Here is a 26,109-nt window from a genome sequence, read left to right as displayed (position 1 = left end):
GTTAATTCATGTTTTAAATTTACTCGCTTTAAAAACAAAAGACTTTAAAATTAAAAGTTAATTTTTAAAAGGGGTGTGTGTGTGAATATATATATATATATAAAATGTGTTCAATGCTTATTCAATTTTTTTGGTCTTATGGTCTCCAAGCAGAAGTGTTCTTTATTTAAAGTATGAATTAGAGCACAGGATGGAGCCTGGCACAAGGGAATAAATAAATCTGGCTAGATTTTTTTTCCCCATAAGGCCTCCAAAAGACCATTCAACATTCAAATCACTGTGCCTATTTCAAACTTCAGTTCTAGAGATTTGGGAAATACTCTAGCGTTAAGGGTATGGGTTTTGAGGGCCGGCCCGTGGCTCACTTGGGAGAGTGTGGTGCTGATAACACCAAGGCTGCGGGTTCAGATCCCTATATAGGGATGGACGGTTTGCTCACTTGGGAGAGTGTGGTGCTGACAACACCAAGTCAAGGGTTAAGATTCCCCTTACCGGTCATCTTTAAAAAAAAAAAAAAAAATTGTGTAATTACTTACTGATCATTTATCTCAGTTATTATTTACTGAAAATATCTAATGAGTTTTAGAGCACAAAGTTATAACACCAAGGTCAAGGGTTTGGATCCCCATAGTGGTCAGCTGCACAAAAAAAAAAAGAAAAAAAAAAAAAAAAGGAATGGGGAAACGGAAGTCTGCTTATCCAGTTAAAAGTCCTCTTATAAAGTGCCTCCCTCAACAGTCCAGGGCTGATTCAGTTAATATGGACAACTGAGCAGACACCTACTTGCATCCCTGGAAGGACTGGTGTTGGCCCCAGATGACTAGCCCAGACCAGGCGTTGACCTTATGTAGGATAATGAGTGAATGTCACGTAGAGCTATGATTCCACAGGGCTTCCCAAGGGTGTTTATGGCAGAGTCAAAAACATGAGATTTAAATTTAGGCAGCTGATTTGGCTCTACTGCTCATCTCTAACAAAAGGAGAGGGCACCTGTAGAATTTACCTTTGTGTATCTCTTAGCCCTAGAAGACTCTAACACAGACTAAATACTGAAATATTTGTTGACATGAAGGGAATAAAAGCAGTTAACACACGAGTGTTTATTACATGCCATTATCTCGCTTAATCTTCACAACTTGATATCCGGCATCCCCATCTTACCAATGAAGAACTGAGAAGAGTGGTTAACTGGCTCATGTCCTATTGGTGGATAAACGGCAGAGACCTGATCTCAGGCAGTCTGACTCCTGAGCTTGTGTGTTTCGCCGTTCGTTACTCTGCTCTTCGCCCCTTCCTAGTCCAGCTAAGTGTAACGAATGCTCTACGCACAGATAAGGGACTCAGGTTGAATTTTAGCCATCAAATTAATTAAGGCAACTCTGATTTATAGTCTTCCATGTTTGAGGACAAGTGGAGTTTAGGGTATTAAATAATGGCTATTAAAAGAGTATTAAATAAAGGTTATTAAATGAATAAATAAGTGAGTATTAAATAAAGGCTATTAAAAATGTAAAGATGCCAAAAAGTCCCTTCATTCAGCCTCAGGAGCCTTTACAGTTCTAGAGTTCGAGGAAGTTAAGAATTATAGCTCCAAGTGAGGCTATTTCCGTAGGAAAATAAAAAGTCTTCACAGCTTATTTCCTTTAATTACATCATAAAACAAAATTAGAACATACAGGGAACAATAATAGTTACATAACAATTTACTTTATATATTTATATATAAAAAAACATTTTTTTTCTTAGTCCAAAGATTTTAAAGCAAAAGGAATCCTCTACTGCCACCTTGGGTTTTTTTAAAATTTTAAATACCTGCCCAGCACCCCCCTGCCCATCCTCAAGTGCCAAAAATATTGTGGAAACACAGTCACTTGGACAGCTATAATGGAACCTGGTGTTAGGTCACCATGTAGGGGACTGTGCTGGCCCCAGGAATGGGCTAAGCATTTGGAGCAGGCCTGGTGGAGAAACAAGCAAGCAGCAGCTCCCACACACTGAAACACTCCACGGTAGGCCAAATGGCTGGGGAAGTCAGGTAACAGACCCTGCCAGTCAATCACCCTCTGGATTTTTTTTTTCCTTTGGGGGGTGGGGGAGGTGTGCAGGGATGAAACAGAGCACAACTTGATCATAAAAATTTCTTCAACAGAGGGCCGGCCCGTGGCTCACTCAGGAGAGTGTGGTGCTGTTAACACCAAGGCCACAGGTTCGGATCCCTATATAGGGATGGCCGGTTAGCTCACTCACTGGGAGAGTGTGGTGCTGACAGGTCCTTTTAAAAAAATTTGTTTTTTCTTCAACAGCTCTATTTCCCCATCCATCTCTGTCCCTGAGCAGAGTCTGACAAGCATGGAGAGTCCTCACAGTTCTCTGAGCTCTGCACAGGCCACATTACTCAGGTCTGTGCTCTCAGGGTCAATGGAAGGTGGACAAGGTGAACAGAGCAGCTGGGAAATGCATACAGCAGGTTACCTGAAAACAATACCTGGGAGGAAAAAGGAGATGGCCAGGGTGGGAAGCATCTGAAGGCCAGGTCATAAAACACAAATGGAGAAAGGCAAAATTAAGAAGGCATCTCTCCTCCTACAATAACCTTTTTGGAGTGGGTAAGCAGAGATCCTCAGGGGTCAGCTCTGAGAGCTGCAGCATGGTGAGAAAGAACACAGGTAGCCTCTAGTGAGCCCGGTCCCATGGATCCTGTACATGTGCCAACAGGCTCTAAAGTTAATGTCTAATTTGGGGGGGGTGGGGTAAGGAAAGGAGTAAGGAGAAATCACAACCTCACCCCTTCCTGCACTTATTAGAAATTAACAGTCATCAGAGAAGCACAGATAAGAAATTATTCTTAAGGGAAGGAAAAAACTGATGTAAACCCAGGAAAGTAGCAGCAAAGGTTCACTCATATTAAAGATCTATTATATAACACTAGGAAAGAAAATCATGTCTTTAGTGGGAAAAGATAAAGTAATTAATCAAACCATGCCAGTTAGACTCTTTTTCAAGTTAGGAGTTTCTGAGACTTTAGGTTCTCATTCTTTATCGCCATGAAAAAAGAAAGAAAAAAGCAGAATAATGACTTCAGGGGCTAAGAAGGTTTAGGCTAAGATAAAAAAAAAAAACACATACAAGTGTAAGCAGCAGTGTGGTACAGATTTGGATTCATAAGTAGTAAGAGACAAAGACAAAAGAAACTTAGTGGAGCCAAGTTTTCTTCCACTTTAACAAAAAAGACAGAACTTCAAAGATTTCCCTTGATTCTTAGGGGATGGCAGAAGAGAAAAGATATGTGTCTGGACATCTCTCTTCTCCCATCTCTTCTTAGGGTGAGGATTCTCAGTTATTGCCCACCTGCTCTTGTCCTGGTATGAAAAGCATGCCCCAAAGCATTTGGGAAGCACTAGTGGTTCCTTCAGGGGTACCAGTTCCTAACTGGATGACTCTGGTCAGATGTGTGGAAAGTAGAAGCCCTCCTTGTCAGTAAAAAAGGACACAGAGTTTATCAGATGGAGAGAAAAGTAAATGTACCAATGTGTGAGGCAGCCATCACTTACAGCTTCAGGACAGATGCTGTACCTGAGGCAAAGTACCCCAGTTCAAGAACTGATTCTCTCTACTTTGAACTTCTAACATTTCCCCATGCCAATTCTACAAAATAAGACCCTAGAAAACATACAGAATAGAATGAGCCATTGATACAGTTTTGCTTGTTCATGGTTCTTCCTAAAAGGGCAATAAACAACCCTAGCCAAGGAAGCGCTGAGACTTATCATCTGCAAACTGAACTCTACAAGGTCATACTTACAAAACACACAAGGCAGAGACAGAAGTGTACATGGACTTTTCTCTTAACATCTCACATGTGTGCTTGTCCAACAAATTTTTTTCTCCTGAAAATTAAGTGTAACTCTCTTGGGCTCCTAAGATTCACTCAGACTCAGCTGAGAGGTTACATACGGACTTTCCTAAGGATCAAAGGCTTGAGAGACACAGAACTGATATTCCTAAGAATAAAAATGGAAAAAAACAGGTAGACTTGACTAGAGGGGGAAGCTAGAGAAGCCCTTCACGCAGAAAACTCACTTGTCCTAAATGGTAGTTTCTGGCAGGTAGAAAGTTTATCCCAAATGAGAAGCAAGGTTAGAGCAGCTGGTGCTTAAGTAGCCTATGTTCTTTGCTCTCCAGCAAAGATGTCGAGTTAGGGTATTTGGATATAGCAATTACAGTCAAATTTTGTTCCCAAATTACCCGGGTTAATTATGCTTTATTGATATGGTTTTATAAAGCTTTTTGTATCTTCCAATCTTACAACTAAAATTTATGACAGAAATAAAGATGAAGAGAGGCTGGGACTCTGTATTTCTGCTCATCCTCCTACTGTTTTACAATTCTTTGGTCCAAGATCATTATGAGGGGGAGGAGGAGGGTTTTGCCTCAAGACCTCCAACCAAACATCCTGTACCTCTCCTCAGACTTGGCTAATTCACATTGCCTGGGTTTGAGATGGATAAAGATCCTGGTGGACAGAAAGAGGAGGCAATCTTTTTGTAAAAGTTTCAGAGCTCAGAGCATACTGAAAGTCTGTCAGCCAGGAGGCATGACACGAACAGAAACCTACCCTTGTATCATGCACACAGGAGGGTAAAAGCAGAACAGAGAAATTTTCTTTAAACCCCTCCTCTCACTAGTGGCAAGTGGCATGAGCAGTCTGTGACTTTCAGTACAATAAACATTAAATGGCCAAGGGTCAAGCATGACCTACAGGTATTCCTCAGTCACCTAAGGATGTGCTGCACACACAGACAAGCAGACAGCCACCCTTTTCCTTCCAGTGACACTCTCACACTTCTTAACAACTTCAAATCAAGACAGGTTCCATCACATACTATGTTTAGTCCCCGTGGCAGTAGTGGGCTATCAAACCAGTAACAATGCTTTTTACAAGGCAATTTAGAAGAAACAGAAGAACTTGGCTACTGTACCGAGAACTTGGCTACTTGGCTTCTATGGCTATATTGAACTATTCAAATAGCCTGGAAAGCCCAAAATAAAGCATCAGGAAATTATTTACTAGGTTTCCCTCTAAAATATTTGATACAAGGGATATGTGAAATTTCTGACTTTATGCCTGCTAAATCAACTTGATGGATACAGAAACCAGACTGGAAATTTACAAAAACCATTTAAGGAATATTTTTACATCCAGTAAAGAGCAGAACAGGAGGAAAAAACATTTACACAAAGCACAATATGCTTTCATATTCCAAATACTGGAAAAAAGGCTGAAGCCAGATCCCTTTATTCCTCATATCCAATAGTCTGATTTTAAACTCAATTCCAATTCAGTAAGTAAACATCGAAGACCAACTGAGTGAAAAACAGCCCACGGTACCACCTGACAGTTACTGAATTCAAGGCTGCCCACAATGCTTTCCTGAATCAGGACAATGACCCAAAGAGGAAGCTAGAGCATTACTGGGGGTGACATGGAGGCTTTAAATACAGGGCAAGGATGGGTGTCAGAAAGAAATGGTAGAAATCAGTGCCAAAAAGAAAAAGGAAAAAAAAAAAAAAAAGCTAGAATCACCTTGATGATGCCAATAAAGAGGACGTAAAAGATACTGATGTAGCAAACAATGCTGGAAAATGTAATGGATGACACTAGGGCAAAGGCTGCTAGAAAAGAGATAATCTGGACGTTTGAGAACTTTCTCCAGACACTGTAATAATTCCTGGCTACCGGTAGGTTTACAGCAATCATTTTGAGAGTACCCTCTTACTTATTCTCAATCTCTTCTTTCTTTTTATTCTCTATAGTTTTCATTATAAAAGACATATTCTGGAGTAGCTATGGAGTTAAATGGACCAATAAGCTTTTTTCTAAGAATTTTTCCTACATTAAGCCTTATTGAATTTTCAAAAGTATTCCAGATGTTGAGACAGGAAGCATTATATTCAGATGTCAGGACCCTTTCCACTTGAGCAAAACTTACCATGTTCTGTGTTTTCAAAGTCCTAGCATATTCATCAGCAGGAGTAGGTTGCAAATCAACATAAAAAATGTATTTCCTTCCAAGCTTGATGGGCCTGAAGTTTTCTTGAGAAAGGAACAAGGTCCATGCCTGATCACATACAAGCTAGTGCTGTACACCCCAGGGCCTTTGTTCTCTCTCACTTGACTCTGTTCTTGGCCCAGATAGGCTGGAATTTGCCTCAACAGAAGGGATCACTTGCGCAAGTCCACGCTGACCTGCGCATAGGTACACCCTTTGAGTATAGAAACAGCATTTCTAAGACCTTCATGACCTGATGAATAGGATCTTTTAAACTTTTAAATAAAGAGGTATCTTAATAGCCTCAACTTGGGCAATTCAAATCTACACATCTACACTCATTAATCAATCTGGGTTTTATGGTCAATTTTTTTCAAGCACTAAACAAATAAATAAACCAAGGTCATGAGTTCAGATCCCCATCCTGGTCAGCCACTAAAAAAAAAAAAAAAAAAAATGTGTGTGTGTGTGTGTATATATATATATATATATATATACTTTAGAGCAGATGGCCCCTAAATATTTCTCTTAGTTTTATATAAACAAGTTGACCTGGGGATCTGAATATTTTCAACCACATCTGGAAGTATGTGTGTATGCATGTATGTATTTGTGCAAGGGTACTTCAAAAAGTTTGTGGAAAAAACAGAAAAAAAAGATAACATGGATCTTTCCATGAACCTTTTGAAGACCCCTCATATGTGTGAGGTACAGCCAGGAGAGTCTCAATTTAAAAACTATATTCCTTATAAGGTGATTGAAAAGAAGATAAGGGAGAAGGGGAATGAAAAAAACAAGTAATTTGAGCTTTAAAGGGGCATAATAAAATAGGATTTAAAATACATTTAATATACTAAATAACAATGGGTAGTATAGACTTCTAGAACCCTTTCATGTGAGTGTTTCTAAATCAATGAAGAAATAACTCAAGACTTCATTCTTTCATATGCAGGTAGAACCAGCACCTGCAGCATTAAAACAAGCCTTTTAACAGCCTGGGTCAGGCAGAAAATGACCTAAGATCATGGTGGATTGCACATTAAATTCCTAAAAGACCCAAAATGACACTATTAAAACCTTGTGTGAATAAGGTTTCTAATTTGGAGGCTTAGAAATATACTTCCTGTGCTTTTGGAAACTCATTTTATTTCCCTCATCCTCTATGATTTGGGGTGAGGGGGACACTTCTTCTCGGACTCCTGAGTCCTGGGCATTGAACCCCTCCTCTCAGCTCTGGTACCAGGTGCCCAGGCTGGGCAGACACACCAAACCCCCTACTTCTTCCCAATGTTCTCTTTTGGCTGCTCCAATGCCTTTGTCTGGCTACTCTCATATTTCATTCAAGGGAAGTCTGGAGAAGAGATATGGGTGACAGGTTTTGAAAAGGTTCTGGTCCTCTGAGGTGCCAACATTAGATATGACACTGTTAACAATGATATATAGTTGAACAGCTATTATAGGGCCATTCTTGTATCCCTAACTGGCTAGACTGGCAGCTCCTTTAGCAGCATTCCTGCTAAACCAAAACAACCTCAAATACAGGTCAGAGATGCCACTCATCATCCCTAGATTTCAGTGAATGTATAATGCTAATCATCCTTGGCTAAGCTGGGGTGGTGGGAACTTTCAGGCTTAGTTTTTGGATTTGCCATTTCACTCTTTACTAATAATGCATTTCTCTCTTTACTTATTAAGTTAGTGGATTTTGATGGAAAATAAAATGTGCAGGGGGGAATACTGGGCATATCATGCGAATTATCATATATCACAAGATACAACAGAAACCAAAGGCCAAGTTTGTTTTCATCAAAATAGTTTTAGCTTAATTTCTTCTTATAAAATTTCTTGCTTTTGTTAGTTTCCTTTCAGACAGGCAAAGATACAGGCAGGGTCCCCTAATGGTAAAATTTAGAATTAAAAAAATATTTATTGATAATGTCTCTTTTAAAAATGTTTGGTAACCCCAACTAATCATCCAAAATGCAAACTGTAAACACAACAGCAAAAGAGTAACAACTGAGTGAGTAAGCAGACTATGAAGAGGTGCCAGACTGAGTAAGAGTGTGGAAGGGAGCAACAAAGAATGGAAGACAGGTACACAAGTGTGCTACAGACAGTGACAACTTCAGCGAACAAATCACACTCAGACCACAGCAATTTTGATGCAACCATTTAGGAAACCTCTGGGCCAAATACTAAAACACAGGAGAAATGGGAGAGCCTTCTTTGTGAGCATGCTTAGCATGTTGGCATGGACACATGGAAGCACAGAAGCTCTGCAGTCTTCTCACAATAGATGGCTACCATTTCTAGGATGCAAAGAAACTTTCTTTCTGGTCCCTAGGATATAGCATATGTTGTTTTTCCATGCTTTCCTTGACCCTGGAGAACTGCAGTTGCTGGTCCAAAATCCCCAAAGAAACCCCTTAACAAGTTAAAGAAACCACAGTAGCAGTAACACTGGGTTTGCTGGAATGACCCTCCCTCTACTGCAGCCTTTGATTTTCTTCTGGGCAAATCCAACAGGAATGGTTAAGTTTTACCAACCCACCTGATAAAGCCAGCACGAACTTCAGTCCTATGGTCATAGAGCTAAAGTGGATGGGGGTGAGGGTGTGTATGCATACATATGTGTGGCTCTGGGGATCTGGACACTGCCCTCACTTTGTAACCCTTGCCCAGAACACAGGGGTCGCTTCCACCGGAGAAACTCCATGGTAACTCTAGAAGTGTCATTAAATACTCAGTTCACCAAGGTTGACCACCTTCATTGTCATAGGATGATGCAGCATCTGCAGAAGCGCTGTCTGCTGCCCCCTACTGATGGGGGTGGAGTGACAGGTGCGAAGTAGGCGTGGACTTTAATATTGGGTAAATGGGTCTGAAACAAGACAGAAACATTACTAAGAGAGAGGGCTTAAAACAGAAGGAGCAATGCTGCTTCTCAGAAAAACCACTGAGGGGCTGAAGGGACATGAAAACGGCAGAGGCTGAGCGGGGGCTAGGATGGTGAGAGACCTGGGTTCTACTCTGCTCCATCCTAGGTTGTTCTAAATGACCAAATCAACTCTTAACTGTGGTACCTGTATCTATAATAGTTAAACTGGGGAAAACATGTTAATTTCTTATCTTGTCCCAAAGGGATTCCCAGTTGGACTCCCACAGTTGTAAGAAGCTATGTAAACTTAAAATAATTATTTTTTCCCAAGTCACTGTGGACAATGTTTTTTCCTGATGTTTTAAAAGACCTCGTTATCCTCTTTTAAAAAAACATGCTTCTAGTCTTTAGTACTATTTCTGAATACCTACTATGTTCAAGGCAATGTAACAGTTGTTAAGTGAGAAGTGTACAAAGATGGTCAAGATGGGGATTCTGCTCTTAGGGAGCATATAGTCTAGACATGCACATAAATAGCTAACAAAGTGGAAAAGTACTAGGTGACTTGAAGAACAGGTAACAGATCCATCTCCTGAAGATTCAGAGATGGAAGAGATTCCTGATGTGAATCCTAGCATAAGTAGATCATAAAAGAGGCTCTGATGGACCTGTGGCTCTTCTCCTCTTTTAGTGAGATATATGGCTGCAAGCCTCCCCCCACTGTAGTTGTGCTCTCAGTTCTCCACGTCTGAAAAGGGAGAAGGAACTAAGGCCAACTGGAACTCAAGATGAGGTTTGGTGCTCCTTTACTTGCTCATAGCCTTATGACCAACGAGGACTTTTTAGATGTTGGTGGTAAGGGCCTAGCCAAGCACAGTGCCTTTCCTACAGCAGGTGTAAAGCAGATGTCCCAACAAATCTGCTGAGCTGAATAATCTAACATATAGATTCATCCAGCTTTTTATAACTTCTTTGCTGGCAACCTATCTACCAGTCATTTGGCTATTCATGGGTCTCTCTATTATGCAGGATGGGGTCAAAAGAAATGGTAAAAATCTACTTGATCCATTTGTTGTCTTAAACAATAAGAACCCCAGGAAAAGGTTTGATGTGAAAAGGAAATACAAATTACATTCTTAAATCCCATTTAACCAAACATTTTCTTTATGTTATTCCTTTCTTTTGTTTAGAACCAAAATCTGATGTGTTTTTTTTTTTTTTTTTTTGACTCCGGGATGTTATTAAGTTCTGGACATTATTGGAGAGACTCTGCTGGGAGGAGATCTACTTTTCTTTCCCTTCAGTGGGTATTTCCTTACTAAATTTCCATCTGAAACCACATGTAAAAACTATCCACCCTTAGGTTTGCTCTCCATTTTTGTTTTCTCCTTACTAAATGTCCAAGTAAATATAAAAATTACAGGAATCTAAATCTGGGGAAAAAAAAGAAAAAAAGAAAAGTAAGAATGCTGAGAACACCAGAGCTGGAGAGTGATGCAGCCATCTTTACCCTGAGTCTCTTGATTCCAGCCCGTGTGATCTGCTGGCAGTCATAGAGTTCTATCCGCTCAAGGCTGTGACAGCTCTTCAAGTGCTCCAGGGATGCATCTGTGATTAGTGGGCAGTTGTCCAGCTCAATCACCTCCAGCTGATCATGGGCACAGGCCCCATTCCCCAGGTGACGAATTCCATCGTCTGTGATCAGCTCACAGTGAGACAGACTCTGCAGCCAAATAGAGCAAGGAAGGACACTGAAATATCTTCTGGCATTCCTCTAGCCAGAGGCTTGTGTAAAACTTTTCTGGCTTAATTTCAATAAATATGGAGCCATCACTAGATCCATACAGTAAATTGAAGAAAGCAAGCTAGTGTTGCTGGGGCTCTACTTTTGGCAATCAATGATTGACATTTTTGTGTGTGATATTAAACATATTTTGTGAATTCAGGTAATGGCTGTGAACTAGTTCATGAACAAAGTAAGACAGTCTTAAAAATTACCCTCTCCCCAAATTAACACTTTTCTCTAGTAGGGACAAGTGGGAATTAAGCTTTTCATACCAAAAATTTTCTGGAATTTGAATTAAAAATATGGACTATCTGGTGCAGGGGCATGACCCAACAATTAATTAACTGAAGATGATTTTTATAGCTGTCAGGTGTGGTTACCTAATCACATAATCACTTCATGAATTTTCCTTAAGTCCCTGATCTGAAAAACTCAGAACCCTTGACCCAGTTTTGGATAGTATGTGCCACCCAACACACCAAAAATGAGCCTGGATACAAAACATTCAACCAGAATGCCTTCCTATAGTGTCACTGAAAGTAGTAGCAAGAACTCCCCCTAGGAAAGGCTTGATTGGTTCTGTCTTATAAGAACATTTGTTCCCAAGGTGAAGCAATTTACATTTTAAGCCACCTCATCCCCTAGATCTCCAGAATTTAGACATCACTTGGACTGGAATATAATTCATGTGGAAAAGATAACTCATACTCTCCATGTCAGTTTTCAGTCTCCAAACACTGATACAGAAACATTTAACTTTTCCCAGTTCCTATCTCAGTTTCCCATTTCACTAAGGTCCTCCCTTTGTCCTCTGTAAGTTGGCAGTTTGGAGAAGCATCCTTTCCCAAAATGGTAGCCAGGCACTAGAGAAAAGTTAAGAGCTGAGTTCTTACTTTAACTAGAACTACAGAACTACAGATTTTGTTTACATCCAGTAAACAAATGAAACTTTGAAAGTCAAACTCACCAGTACTTGAAGTCGAGGACAGTGTATGGAAAGCTGGATTAATGTGCTATCTGTTATCTGAAAGAAATACACAAGTTTATTTTAGGTATAATTCCAAATAAAATCATCAGCCATCCCTCATTCTTGAGGACACTTCTAGACATCCTGATAACCAACCATCAAATAACAGAATCTTAAAGTTCAAATCCCACTGGCTACCTGAACTTGTTCTGTAAGAACCTGCCCAGGATAGGCTTGAACACATCTATCATCTCTAGTCTTCATCTCTAGACACCTCTGTTTAAAATTGTTTTGTTTTGGAAATGAATCAAAACCTGTCCCCTTGGAACTTACACCCACTGGACTTTGTAGCTATCTTTTTGTAACCACCACAGAAAAGAATCAGAAGACAGTGCTCCATGAAAAAAAATTAATGTCAGACATCCTCAAATTTTTAGATATTTGGCCTATTTTTAAGAAGGTATGCCACAACTCAGGATTGATAACTTGGGTGTCAGCTATTTTCTCAAGAGTGGCAGACAGGCACTGCTGGAATCTGGGTTAACTATGAACGTTCAGGGAGAGAGAAGAGTCTTTCATAGTTATCTTAGGACTGAAAGTAAATCAGTGCCTCTTTTCAAATTTTTCTCCAACTTTGAGATTATGATTTTTTTACTACATACAGCTTCACAGAGGCTAAGAAATGGTGGTGGGGTGTGTTGAGGAAGACAGGCCTGACCATTCACAAGAACTAACGCTGGGAAGAACACAGAGGATACTCAGGCATGTTTAAGATATAAATGAATGTGAGTAAGTTTTGGTTTAGTGAGAACTAAATCGCTGCTAAGTAGTGTCTAGACAACAAGTAATTTTTTTAAAAGTGGTCTTTATAGTTACAGAAGTACAAGGGTACTTCAAAAAGTTCATGGAAAGATTCATATTATCTTTTAATTCTACTTTTCCACTAAATTTTTGAAGAATGCCTGTATCTCCCCTTCTTTATTTTTACCTTTAAAAAATTTTGTTGCTCTATTTTCCTTTCTAAAGTTCCCCTTCAAAGTTTCTCTCCAACAAATTAATAATCTCAAAGCTCTTAAAACTGGCAATAAAAGAAATTGTTGATAAGAGGCTGGCCAGTTAGCTCAGTTGGTTAGAGAGTGGAGTTGATAAGGAGGTCAGCCTGTCTTAAGAGCCAGATAGAGTCAGGTCTCCAGGGCTAACGACACAATGGATCCAAGATCCAGTTAAGCTAAAAAGAACAGTGCTATAGATCAGTGTGATGGGGCTTTAATTATTTACTGGTATCACAACTCCACAGGACTAAGAAAAAAAAAAAATTTTTTTTTTAAAAAGATGACCATAGGGGCTCTTAACCCTTGACTTGGTGTTGTCAGCATCAGGCTCTCCCAAGGGAGCTAACCGGCCATCCTTGTAGGGATCCGAACCCGTGGCCTTATTGTTATCAGCACCACACTCTCCCAAGTGAGCCATGGGCTGACCCCTAAGGAAATATTTTAACAGCTTTATGGCCTGAACACTTGGACCTCCTTTCTCTCCAGTGACAACCTGACTGATGGCATGTATTTTCATAACTCTTTAACACATATACCATGAGCACTTCTGCACGGCAGCCTAGAAGACACCTCAATAAATGGAGAATCAGCAGTGCTGCCAGGCACTACAGTGTCCTACACAAGGGAACTGAACATTCTGATGTGTATGTATTATCTAAGTTTCTCTAACACCATATGTCTGAATGAAAATCCACAATCTTACCTGAACACACTCTTCCAGGTCCATCTTTTCAAGCTCATGACAATTCTACAAAGTCCAAAACCAAACATCACAATGTGAACATTTAAAACATAGGAAAATTTTAAGGCCCAAATACTGAGAGGTAGTATTAGATATACTGATGAAATCTTAGTGTTTCACAGTTGGTGTCATTCTAATGTCACTTTCTATCTTATTCCATTAATTACACACTTTAAAAGGCTATGATCACCTTGAAATTTCTCAATTATTTCACATCTTACAAGTTCAAGGGAATAACTTTGATGAACGTTAATACTGGGATAATACAGACATCCTGTCAACCATAAATAATTTAATTAAAACTGTTTCTTCGGAAGAGAGGAAAGCAAGTCTCACATCCTTCTTTAGTTATACCACGTGCTGTTAGTACTCCATCAATAATCTATCTGAAAGCAAATGACCTTCCTCCTGTTCCACAACATTGGTTAAAGTCAGTATAATTTTAAATACGATTACTATACAGTGATTTATTAACCACTCCAAGTATTAAAATCTTAAAAATACAGAAATCTTTGAAAACTTCTTCATTTAAAACCAGCTTATTCCTTTCAACATTACTCTCATCCAACAGTTACATAACAAATAACCAAGTAAGTTTCTTTTACAAAACACCAGGAAGTCCCTGCTTAATTTATCATCTTATGAAATTGTGGAGATTTAAGTCTCATGAAGGAGTGTCATGTTCTCTGATACATGTCTGCATTTCCAGAGCAGTTTGTATTCTTACTTGCACCAGCAGGTCTGTAGCTGTAGCATAAGAATGCTCAGGAATACCAGCCACAGAGGAAATGCCCCCGTCTCACACTCCCAATTCTACTGCCATTCTACATGTCCCTTGCTGCTCATTGTTCTGAAGTAAAAATCCCAATCAAAACCTATGGAAACAAACCTATGGAACCTACAGAAAATACTTACCCTGGCCAGAGTGGTAAAGCCCACATCTGTTAATTGAGAACATCGTGCCACTTCTAATATTCTGTTAAAAAAACAAAGTGAAAGTCAAGTTCCTGGTTTCTAAAAACTGTGTTTACTAAAACAGCAAGAATTTAAGAAACCTCCTATTCCCTAAGGACTTTATAATATAGAATGACACCAACAGCTAAGCCAGTCTGTATACAGATCTCGCCATTCATTTTCCTGGAGTCATCATTAAGTGGTCCTATAAATACCACATTTCAAGGTGATGTAATCAAAGAACACAGAAGAATATAACTGATGCTTGTAGTTAATGCCAAAATGCATGAAATACATTAAAAGCCTTCTTGATGGGATACTGCTTACCCCCAGAGGGCAGCCTGCTCCTAGAAAACAAAGGAAATGGAGATAAATACTCTATTTCAGTAAATCTGTTGCTGAAAAACAATTTTCTTTCCATTTTTACACGTAGATTCACTCAGATTTAAAAAGCTTTAAAAAATGGAATGAAGGGACTGCTTAATTACAGGTCTGTCCCAAATATGAAATTCCATACTTATGAAAGCTTCCTGCCTCCTCCCACAGACTCCCTTGGAGGCCCAGCAGAGAGGGAAGCTGAGTTGGCAGCTACTCCCCTATTCACCAACTGCTAAACACCAATCTAAATACCAAACACAGGACTGGGGAATCAAAAGTAGCTCTTTTCTGTGAAAAGTGTGCTGACCTCTGCACAATGGTACCAAGAACACTTATACATTTGCTTACAAATACTACTGAAGTTGAAAAAACCTAAAATAGAGGAAATTATTATCAATTCAAAATCAGAAGCGAATGCTGTATCTAATGGCATGAGCTGACTAAACACACCTTTTGAGCATCACATTTCAGAACTTTTCCATTCTAAAAATATAATTAACTGTACAGGAGGATGGAGCCGAAGACCCCTCTCTTTAAAACACAGAAAGATAACATATAATATTTTTAAAGAAAGGTTTGGTCACCTCCCTAACTCCTGGGAAATACTTTAGTCTAGGCTTCTCATATCACTAATTTTGACCAACAAGTCCATGATGTATTAGAAAATTTTGATACTGTAGGCAGGTGTTCTTTCAACAATTATGGTAAGGGCCACGGTCAGGTAATCATCAAAAAAAGTTTCTAGAAAGTTTTATTGCTTTATAGTGATTGTTACACGTAAGAAAAGTAGGTTCATGGGCTCTGGAGCCAGAGTGCCTGAGTTTGATTCCTTGCCCCAACACTTACAGGTTTCTAAATCTCTCTATGCTTTGGTTTTCTCATCTATAATATGGAGATAATAGCTGTTTACGTGGTGTTATGAAGATTAAATGGATTAATATTTGTAAAACACCTAAGAACAAAGAATATCCTATTATAAGTACAATATAAATTTTGCTTTGAAAAACAAAACAATACGGGGATCATCTCTACTCATTACAACATGGGTTTGATACCATGTGCATACTAACACAGCATTTGTAGTAAACAGCAAATTCCATATTCGAGCAGAGAGGAGGAGTCATAGAGAAATACGGCTGTTCTAAAAGACCACCAGCACAAAAAAGGCCCTCCCAAAGGGCTGCTTTTTCTTTTTAAATACTCGCTGCTATGTACTTAGCATCACTACTATGGTATGACCTCAGGGTGGGCCTTTAAAGCTTAACTTTGAGAAGGAAATTATATAAAAGCATTAATGTGAGAAAATGCCTTTATTTCCTTCTCAAGTATGGATAGCAAGAAGTAGAATTTGGGGACTATTTATTACCCCTTGGTTTATGACAATTACATGCAATCAAATGAGGTATAAAAAGCAAGTAGGTAGGAATCTAAAAGGGTAGCAGCTTTGTAGTATCTACCTTAAGATTTCAACATTCGAAGGAATAAATATGGGTGAAGGAGGCTTTTGTTCCTTTTCCCTGATTTTTTTTGAGCTAAACAAGAAATGTTTACCTAAGCCGTGGGCAGTTCTGACCTAGAGCATTCAGGATGGCATCTGTGATGTTGGAACAGCCAGAGGCACAGAGGGACTGTAACTTATGGCACCCTCTGCATATAGTAATGAGACCTTCATCTGTGATTTGCTAAAAAACAAGAGCAAAAAAAAAAAAAAAAAATCCATAGGTATTAGTAACTTAGCAGAAAACAAGAAGAAAAGAAAATGATACTTCTGTGAAAAAGCACCAAAAAGAAATCAAGACAGGTTTAATATTAATCAGACACCAGACCTAAAAGAAAGAGAACACACTTTGTTCCTTCCTTCCAGTTCCTTCTGAGTTAGCATGCAAGAAAAAAGTGCTCACTTTTGGTGTAAAGGGAAGCTATATGGGATTCTTTAAACCTAATGGGACAGGGAACAGCATGGGATGCATCAGAGTGTAGGTTTAATTAAATGATTTTAAAATCTAAAAACCAAATAAAGACAGCAATATTTTAATAGCATAAACACATCTACAAGTTTAAATTGATAGTGATAAGTTAATGAAAAAACAAAAAACAAATTGTAGATGACAGCTGCAACCTCATACCAGCCATAGCATCCATTTATTTCTATATTTCATTTCAATTTTTCAATATAAAGAACATCTCATTTATGGAGATAAACAGTTGTGCCTAAGAATAAAGCTCTCCTGCCATCTCTGTTCAATCAAGCAGGGTCCTTAAGTTGCAAAGACAACTGGAAAAAAAAAAATCAAACTTTTAATAAATATCACTGTTTAAATGAGCATGTTCTCGACATCATGCAACCAAAACAAATATAGATAAAAAATTGGATGCTAAGGCAGATACAAGATTTGCCAAGAGGATAAAATAATGACGTATACACAGGTACTTCGAAAAGTTCATGGAAAAATATTAAAAGGTAATACTTGGGCTGGCCACGTAGCTCACCTGGGAGAATGTCATGCTGACAACACCAAGGTCAAGGGTTCTGATCCCCAGAACAGCCAGCCACCAATAAAAAAGGTAATACAAATCTTTCCATGAACTTTTAGAAGTACCCTCATATACGCATGTGGAACTACCTGAAAAAGTGCTTCACAAACGTGATGTATCATTACTAGACAAGGATACTTGAAGTGTAAAGTGGGAAGCAGGAATCAACAAATACGCACATTTGGCAGGCCAACAGAATTCGTGCCACATAATATCAGAAAAGTATTATAGGACTGTGCTACTCTTTCCTTCTTATGTTTTAAAGTCTTCCTCGGAGAATCAAGGAAGAAAGAGGAGGAAAGTCACATTGCCAATACTTTAATCCAAATTTTAAAAAATAATAAAATTTACTAAACTTTTTTGTTTTCAAATCAGTCAAGAAAGTGAATGCATCAAAATGTACTTTAGTCACTTCAGAGTAAGATCTTTACTTTTTAATTTTATTTTTGGTGGCTGGTCAGTATAGGGATCCAAATCATTGACTTTGGTGTTACACCACCACGCTCTAACCAACTGAGCAAACCGGCCAGCCTACTTCAGTCACTTCAATAATTCTAGGCAGAACACGAAGTTTCATGAATACTGACAATCATTTCATCACATTGCAGGGAAGGAATAACTCCTATACTAAGATTTTGGTAAAGGAAAACAATAAACTACACATACGATAGAACTGGTTCTTTATGGTTACCAACTGTGATTCCCGCTTGCTGGAAGAATAAAGAAAACCAAACTAAACCCGCAAATGGTATATATGTATGTATTTATGTGTATACATATATGTATATAGAGAGAAAGAGCGTGTGCGAGCACACACATATGTACGTGTGCATGTTCATTTGAAGCTGCCTAAGAACAGTTTTTTTCTAGCACTGTAAGATGATAGTTTCATGTTTATAACAATTATGCTTGCTCTGTCAGGATAAAAACATTTTGGTCTTATAAATGAAATTAGGCAAATTCTGGTAGTCAGCAATTATGGCAATCAGAATGATATGGGAGGGATGTTATCCTTTTAACTCAGTATCTAGGAGCTTCCTTTTTTTTTTTTTTAAAGATGGCTGGTAAGGGGATCTTAACCCTTGACTTGGTGTTGTCAACAACACCCTCTCCCAAATGAACCACAGGCCGAACAAAGGATGATGAGGTGTATCAGCTAGCTCTTGCTACAAAAGTGCTGCATAACAAATGACTCCAGAACTCAGTGTCTTAAAACAATAACCTATTATTCTTGCTCATCTATCTGCAGGTCAATTGATCTAGGCTGGGCTTGAATCCAAGCTACAGGATGGGTCCAACTCTGCTTCACACATCTCTCCTTCTCCATGGACAAACAGGACAGTTGGTGCATGCTCTTCCTGTGGCAATGGCAGAAACGGAGCAGAAGCACATGAATGGAGCTGATAGCTCCTGACCCCCAGGTTTGGATTTGGCACACTGTCACTTCTATCCACATTCCTTTTGTCAAAGCAAATTCTATAGACAAGCCCAACCTCAGTGGGGCAGGGAAATATACTCTGTCTTAAGTGGTAAGTGTGCCAAAGGCCCATATAGATACATACAGGGCATAGATACAGGAAGAGGTGAAACATTGGGAACAATAGTACAATCTATCAAAGGACACATTAGGCCAAAGGGGGTTTGTGTTTACTATCTGCAGGCCTTTAGTGCTGGGCTGGCTGAGTTTATTCAACCGGTTGCAGGCTGAGAAGGTGGAGTAAAGAGAGCACAGCTAATTGTCCCCATGGGTTCAGATCCCTATATAGGGATGGCTGGTTGGCTCACTTGGGAGAGTGTGGTGCTGACAACACCAAGTCAAGGGTTCAGATCCCTTTTCTGGTCATCTTTAAAACAAACAAACAAACAAACAAATAAACAAAAAACAAAACTATGCTGTGATCTGACCTTAGCCAATTTCCCAAACAGGCCAGTTTAAACCTTCAATAGGCATGATAATAATGTTCCCTCTGCTTTAATTCTCACACAAAAGGGAGTAACCTAATGTTAAATAATCGGTTATTTTTCTACTGTCTCACTGTCCCCACCTTAAAAGGAAAGTAACTTTGAAATGACCAATCCTCTTTTTGTTCTGTTTCTGCTTTCTTCAGCCTTTTCTGTCTATAAAACTGACCTCTTCTGCTCACCTCTTTGGAAAGTTTATTCTATTTTACGGAATGAAAGTTTATTCTATTTTATGGAATGAAGTGTTGCATGAGTCTAGAACTGAAATAAAGCCAATGGAGATCTTTACATTTGTTGTAATTTTGTCCTTTGACACCCTCAGTTTTTTTCTTTGCTATGAGGGGCTCTCACTCCAAGGCAACATACATATGTAATTTTCAAGGCAAGAGAGAAAAGCTAAAGGTGTACTGTCAATGTTCTAGGCCCTTGAATAGTTTCAGCAAATTATCTAAGAAAAATTTAGGGGTTTGGGGTTTAAACACATTAAAGCTGATAGTCTCAACAAGGCAAAATGTTAAATATAGACACTACCTAAAAATAATTTACTATTATATTTTTGGTTTTGGTGGCTGGCCTGTACAGGGATCCGAACCCATGACCTTAGTGTTACCAGCACCACACTCTGCCATGTGAGCTAACCAGCCAGCCAACCTAAAAATAACTTAAAGGGTACATATTGCTTGTCATCTTTTAGATCAGTGGTTCCCCACGGTTGTGACCCACCGACACAAAAACTTAATTGGTTTTAAAGAGTGAATGCAATTTTAAATACTGAAGTCTGTGAATAATTTATTTTTTAAAATTAGACAGTTTTCTTAAGTAGATAAGAAATGGTTGGAGTTACAGTTAATTCATCTGGAATTCTGCATTTGCTACCATCTATCTATCTTATCTATTTCAAACCTTTAGGAGTGAGTACTGCCATGCATATAAAGAGTCATCCCTGTGTCTACAATGTCCCTAGGGTTGTAGCAGAAAAACCATGGCTCTTGATGACTGAAACTCTTACGATGATATTACTGAAATGAATTACTAATACAGAAGAACTGTGGGAAGGGATGCTTACTAAGCAAGTCTGCAAGTTCAAAGTCACCAGTTCAGGACAGTGTGCACCTATGTACTTGAGAGCTTCATCTTCTAGCTACAAAGGTTAAAAAAAAGAGAGATGATTACTGACGTTGTTTCAAAGAAGATTTAAGAATGTACACACTAAAAAAAAAAGTAAATAAGAATGTACACATTCATCAATACTTTCTAAATACAGTCAACCAAGTTTCAAAGGAACAATGAACCAGAAATAATGAACATAATAGTGTAATTCATATTATTACTAAGGTTATCAATACTTTTATCAGTTCTGACCATACCAAATTCATATTATTATCATCAAGGAAAAAGATAAAATAAACATTGCCCAGTATTCATGAATTTTATCAGAATAAATTAAATATACCTCACAGCATTTTGCTGAGGTATTATGAAGCTAAAATGATTTTCACACTTCTATGCCCCCTATAAAGTTTTTAAAAAACATACTTTTGGGAGAAAGAACTGAGAAACAAATCGACAGTGTTTATCTTTTGCTGGATGATCAGTGCCATGCTTTCAGTGCTGAGAACAGATGGTATGTAATTGATTATAATGATGCATTCCAATCAATATTTTTCAGGATTCCATAAATAACCAGAAGCTCAAGCTGTTGTTTTAAGATAGTCATACATCTGAAGCTCTGTTTCAGACAATGGAATCTCTCCCATCATGGTCAAAGAATGAGGGCATTTTTAATGGAATCCAAGGTATGGTTTTAGTAACCATTAATAAAATAAGGTAGAGCCTAGCCCTACTTTGTCAGTCACATTTTAATTTTATTTTATTCTTATTTTTTGGTGGCTGGCTGGTACAGGGATAGAACCCTGGACATGGGTGTTACCAGCACTACCCTCTAATCAACTGAGCTAACCAACCGGCCCCCTAGTCAAGCACATTTAAATCCATTCTTGAGGGGGCTGGCTGGTTAGCTCATTTGGGAGACTGTGGTGTTGGGAAACCAAGGTCAAAGAAGGGTTCGGATCCCCTTACCGACCAGCTGCCAAAAAATAAAAATAAAAATAAAAAATAAAATAAAATAAATCCATTCTTGATCATTTCTTTCCAGTTCCTATCTGGTAAATTCCTTTTATACTGAGATAGTAAAATTTTTAATGATAAAATACGTTGGATTTGTAATGTGACTGGCAGGGAATAAGCACCAATAAATACTATAAGATATATAGGTTGTTGTATAGCTAGCACATTTGAGAAAAATTCCTGGTGGCTAAACAAACGGAAATCACCAAAACTGCCTTCTTTGCCTATCCAGTTCAAAGTATCAGACAGTGACAACATGGCAAGTTTTCTTTTCAGTACAGATTGGTGTATCCTAGGTATGATCTTATCTCCCCACTTTGCTTTCCCCCATCCCCAAATTCATCTTTGGTCAGATGTTCTTTTCATTCTTTTATTCTAAGGAAAAAACTTTAATTTTGGTAAGCATGTGTCTTTGATCAACAATACACACAACTAACATTTCCCTTAAGATAAAAATCCTGGGGCTGCCCACAAAGACATTATGGTTCCTCTGACTTTCACAAGCACTACATGGAATATTACCTGTGTGCAGCCTTTTAAAAATAAGGCCTTGAGACCCCCACAGCCTCTCACTAGTGCTTGAATGCCATCCTTGGTTACTTGGTCACACCAGGAAATGTTCAACTGCTCCAACAATGGACATCCCTCGCTTAGAATAAAATGAGATAAACACATCACTAAATATAATTCCAAAGGCACCAAAGTCACATTTTACTGGCTATTTGGTGAAGAAATGAATACAGTCTCATTCTCTCCCACAAGAATATATGTATTTACTTAACGTAAATTTGGAATATAGGCATTTCCATAGTAAAAAAAACCCAAAACAAAGCTGATTTATCAACGTTTGTGGTGTTCACGGGAACTATATCACTAGCAGTGTCATTGCAAATCTGGCTTAAACAATAATCACAAAGCACAACATAATTTTTCAGATATATTACATTTTTTATAGAGATTTATACTTTTCAAAGTATTTTTATATTCATAGGAAATGGAAATTAAGTGACTTGTTCAACTTTACAGAGTAATTAGTAAAGAGTTCAGATTCAAACCCAGTTTCTCCATCAAGTAATTCTACCAGTATCAAAGTAATAGTGAGGACTTTTAAACATTTATTTTTAAAAAATTACAAAGGCTCTGTATATTTCCTTATCTGGTACGTTTCTACAGTATTTTTTCTGTAGGCTAAATTTAGGATACCTTGTGTTCAATCTCTGCCTTCTATCAAAATACTAGCTTCATCTTTGATCCCTCTGCTCTTATCAGTTTATTTTCACATTTGGACTATGGAAGAATCCCAAACTTTTCTATGATATTCTTTGGGAAACTCTGCATTCCTGTCTGCAGAAAAGACACAAAAACAAAGCCAGGAGCTCTAGGTTCAAGTTCATTCTTCAACTTAATAGTTTGATTTGAGGCAAGTCACTTTAGGAAACCTGTCTGAACCTCTTAGTCCAAGACTGGCCACAGCCCTTTCAATGTTCTCCCAAAACCAATGTACTCATTCCTATCACAGTACTTATCACACAGAAATATGATATATGTTTAGCAGTTTTTCAACCAGTAGACTCTGAGCAACTCAAGGGCAGCAACAATATCTTACTCATTTACATCTCATGGTTGCATCACAGTACCTGGCACTGAACAACTTTTTAGATTTTCTTATCTATAAAATGTCTGTCATATGTACCTCACAAGGTTTTCAAATAAGTGAGATAACTTATATGAAAATATTTTATAAATGATAAATGTTATATTATCATATTTATTATCCTACAAGGCAGTCTTAGATACATATATGCTCAACATTCACAAGGAAAGTCTAAAAGAAGTCACATTTTTAGATTACTTACACTCAACTAAATCTGTATTTCTTCTTTTTATAGCTTAATTCTTACTGTGCACAAATGCAACCAATAAATGGGCCCACGATCATATAAAAAGGCTGATAAAAAGATGTTTTCCGGGCCAGCCCATGACTCACTTGGGAGAGTGTGGTACTGATAACACAAAGGCCACAGGTTCGGATCCCTATATAGGGATGGCCGGTTAGCTCACTTGGGAGAAGCAAGTCAAGGGTTAAGATCCCCTTACCGGTCATCTTAAAAAAAAAAAAAAAAAAAAAAAAAAAAAAAAAAAAAGTTTCCAAAGAGAATGGGCATTTCACCTTCCTTTTAAGATATATCTTCTGCAATGTACTTTTTAAAAATTATGAACATTAAAATAATTATCACTTATTGAGTGCTTACTATATACCAGGAACCCTTTTAAGCACTTTACATATATTAGGTTGAAGTACACGAAGCTGTCATTTTTATAACACAAAAACTGTTGAATGTTGGCACAACTTTATATGGTTAAACCTAATATCTTGTTTAATCCTAATAATAATGCTATAAGAAAAAGCTCAGAAGGGTTATGTTTGCTTAAAGCACTTGCTTAATAACCTGACTCCAGAACCCTTTTCTTTCTTTCTTTTTTTTTTGTCATTTTTTGTGACCGGCTGCACCGCGCTCAGCCAGTGAGCACACTGGCCATCCCTATATAGGATCCGAACCCGCGGCGGCAGCACTGCTGCGCTCCCAGCGCCGCACTCTCCCAAGTGCGCCACGGGGTCAGCCCCAGAACCCTTTTCTAATCCCTAAGCTGTAATAGTACCATTTTCTGCCCCCCCCCCCCGCTTTTTTTTCTTTTGGAAAATAGGCCTTCATAAAAATCTAATCATTTATGTAATAAGGTGTAGTACTCTGTTAGAAATCCTTGTTATCTCTAGTCATTTCACTTGAATGTGTCCTGTAATTGTTTTTTGGGCAAGTGGTAAACCAGAAGATCTATTCTAAACTACAGTATCTATCCATAAATCACAGTCCCTTCAGTTCCAACTTAATATCAGTTATTTTTAAAAAGTATGTATTAGGGACGGCCTGTGGCTCACTTGGGAGAGTGTGGTGCTGATAACACAAAGGCCACGGGTTCAGATCCCTATACAGGGATGGCCGGTTCGCTCACTTGGGAGAGAGTGGTGCTGACAACACCAAGTCAAGGGTTAAGATCCCCTTACCGGTAATCTTTAAAATTAAAAAAAAAAAAAAAAAGTATATATTTGTTCTGATTACTGGACATGCTTATTATAAGAAATTACCTCAGTGCCTTTAGAGACATGTTTGTTATTGATGTACAGGAAGCCAAGTCAAGGTGCCTGAGTTTGCAACAGAACTTGCTAAGGCTAGTACATGTACTGAAAAATAGAAAAATGAGAAATAAATGAATAAGCAAAATAAGAACACATCCTCAGTATATCATACACCATTCTCATTAAACATGTGTACATATACATGAAGTGTAAAATTTCCATACCCCCTAAAAAAAGCAGTTATAAATCCTGCAGGTACCATTCACAAAGAAGAGCGACTGTGCTGTGTATGAGAATTTACATGAGGGGAAGATGGTGCTTGACTCACATCTGGAAATGTTAATAGCTATTAACAAACAGCACAATACTTATGTGGGCTCTAAAAGGTCTACGTGCATTTTGCAAATCGAGGAACACCAGAAAGCTAACCACTACCTGCTAGCATGCAGTGAAACATGAAGACAGAAAGTTCTGCCTCTGCTCTATCACTTAAATCTCTACTCAAGATAACCTTCTGCATAGTAATAATGAAAGAACTGGAGTTTTGCAAAGTATACAAAAGATGGACTGGTATTAGGCTGAAACAAGTAAATTATATAATACTGCAACCTACTTTCTTTTATGAATTTCTTAAAGGCTCTTTTTGTACAAAGGTCAAATTTTCAGTTTAATTTTTAAACTTACCATGGAAAATTTGAAATATACGCAGGAGTGAATAATATAGAGAACCCACATGTACCATCATTAAATTTCAACGTAAATATCAATATCCTGCTATTTTTATTTCACCTATTACTTCCTGTACTTTAAAGCAAATCTCAAACATTATTTCACCTATAAATATTTCAGTAAATATTTCAAAAAGATTAGTGTTTTAATTCCTTAATATCATCTGATACCCAGTCTGTGTTAAAATTTTCCCCATTGTCTCATAAATGCCTTGGTCAGGCTGATTTGTTCAAATCAGCATCCAAACAAGAGTCACACACATTGTTTTTGGCTAATATATTGCCTAGATCTTTGTGCGGACCTATGCTTTCATTTCTTTTGGGTAGATTACTAGGAGTGGAATTGTTTGCCTTTTAAGAAACTGTCAAACTGTTTTCTGAAGTGGTTGGACCATTTTACAATGGCAGTCCCAGATTCTCTACTCTATCTCATTGCCAACACTTGGCATTTTCTCTTTTTGATTATAGCCACCTTAGTGGGTATGAAGTAGAATCACATTGAGGTTTTATTTCATAATTCCATAAAAAAAAACCTTTTCTTATGCTTATTAGCCATTCTTATGTCTTCTTTGACGAAATGTCTGTTTAAGTCTTTAGCCATTTTTTAGTTGGACTGTCATCTTTTTATTGATTCTAAGAACTCTCTATTTATTCTAGATACAAAATTTATCAGACATGATTTGCAAATATTTTCTCCCAGTTTGTACCTTGTGTTTTCATTTTCTTAATGGCATCCTCAAAAGCATTAAAAGTTTTTTCACTTTTTGGCAGCTGGATTCGGGGAATCCTTGATCTTTGTGTTATAACACAACAC

General features: G+C 38.1%; 1 protein-coding gene across 1 annotated transcript in view; it reads right to left on the bottom strand.

Moving 5' to 3' along the window:
- Positions 1-7,783: 7,783 nt before the first annotated feature.
- FBXL20 (F-box and leucine rich repeat protein 20) overlaps positions 7,784-26,109 on the bottom strand; it is a 116,752-nt gene continuing 98,426 nt past the window's right edge. The window contains exons 7-15 of the mRNA XM_063110778.1: positions 24,577-24,672; positions 21,954-22,080; positions 20,371-20,445; positions 16,359-16,489; positions 14,391-14,451; positions 13,437-13,481; positions 11,682-11,738; positions 10,439-10,651; positions 7,784-8,931 (exon numbers count right to left, since the gene is read on the bottom strand). Coding sequence (XP_062966848.1) covers positions 8,824-8,931; positions 10,439-10,651; positions 11,682-11,738; positions 13,437-13,481; positions 14,391-14,451; positions 16,359-16,489; positions 20,371-20,445; positions 21,954-22,080; positions 24,577-24,672 — 913 coding nt within the window. The 3' untranslated portion in view covers positions 7,784-8,823. The remainder of the gene's footprint in view (positions 8,932-10,438; positions 10,652-11,681; positions 11,739-13,436; positions 13,482-14,390; positions 14,452-16,358; positions 16,490-20,370; positions 20,446-21,953; positions 22,081-24,576; positions 24,673-26,109) is intronic.

The sequence above is a fragment of the Cynocephalus volans genome, chromosome 10 (assembly GCF_027409185.1).
Source record: "Cynocephalus volans isolate mCynVol1 chromosome 10, mCynVol1.pri, whole genome shotgun sequence".
Lineage (NCBI taxonomy): Eukaryota > Metazoa > Chordata > Mammalia > Dermoptera > Cynocephalidae > Cynocephalus > Cynocephalus volans.
The sequence above is the reverse complement of the archived record's forward strand: the minus strand, read 5'-3'. Positions and strand labels throughout refer to the sequence as shown.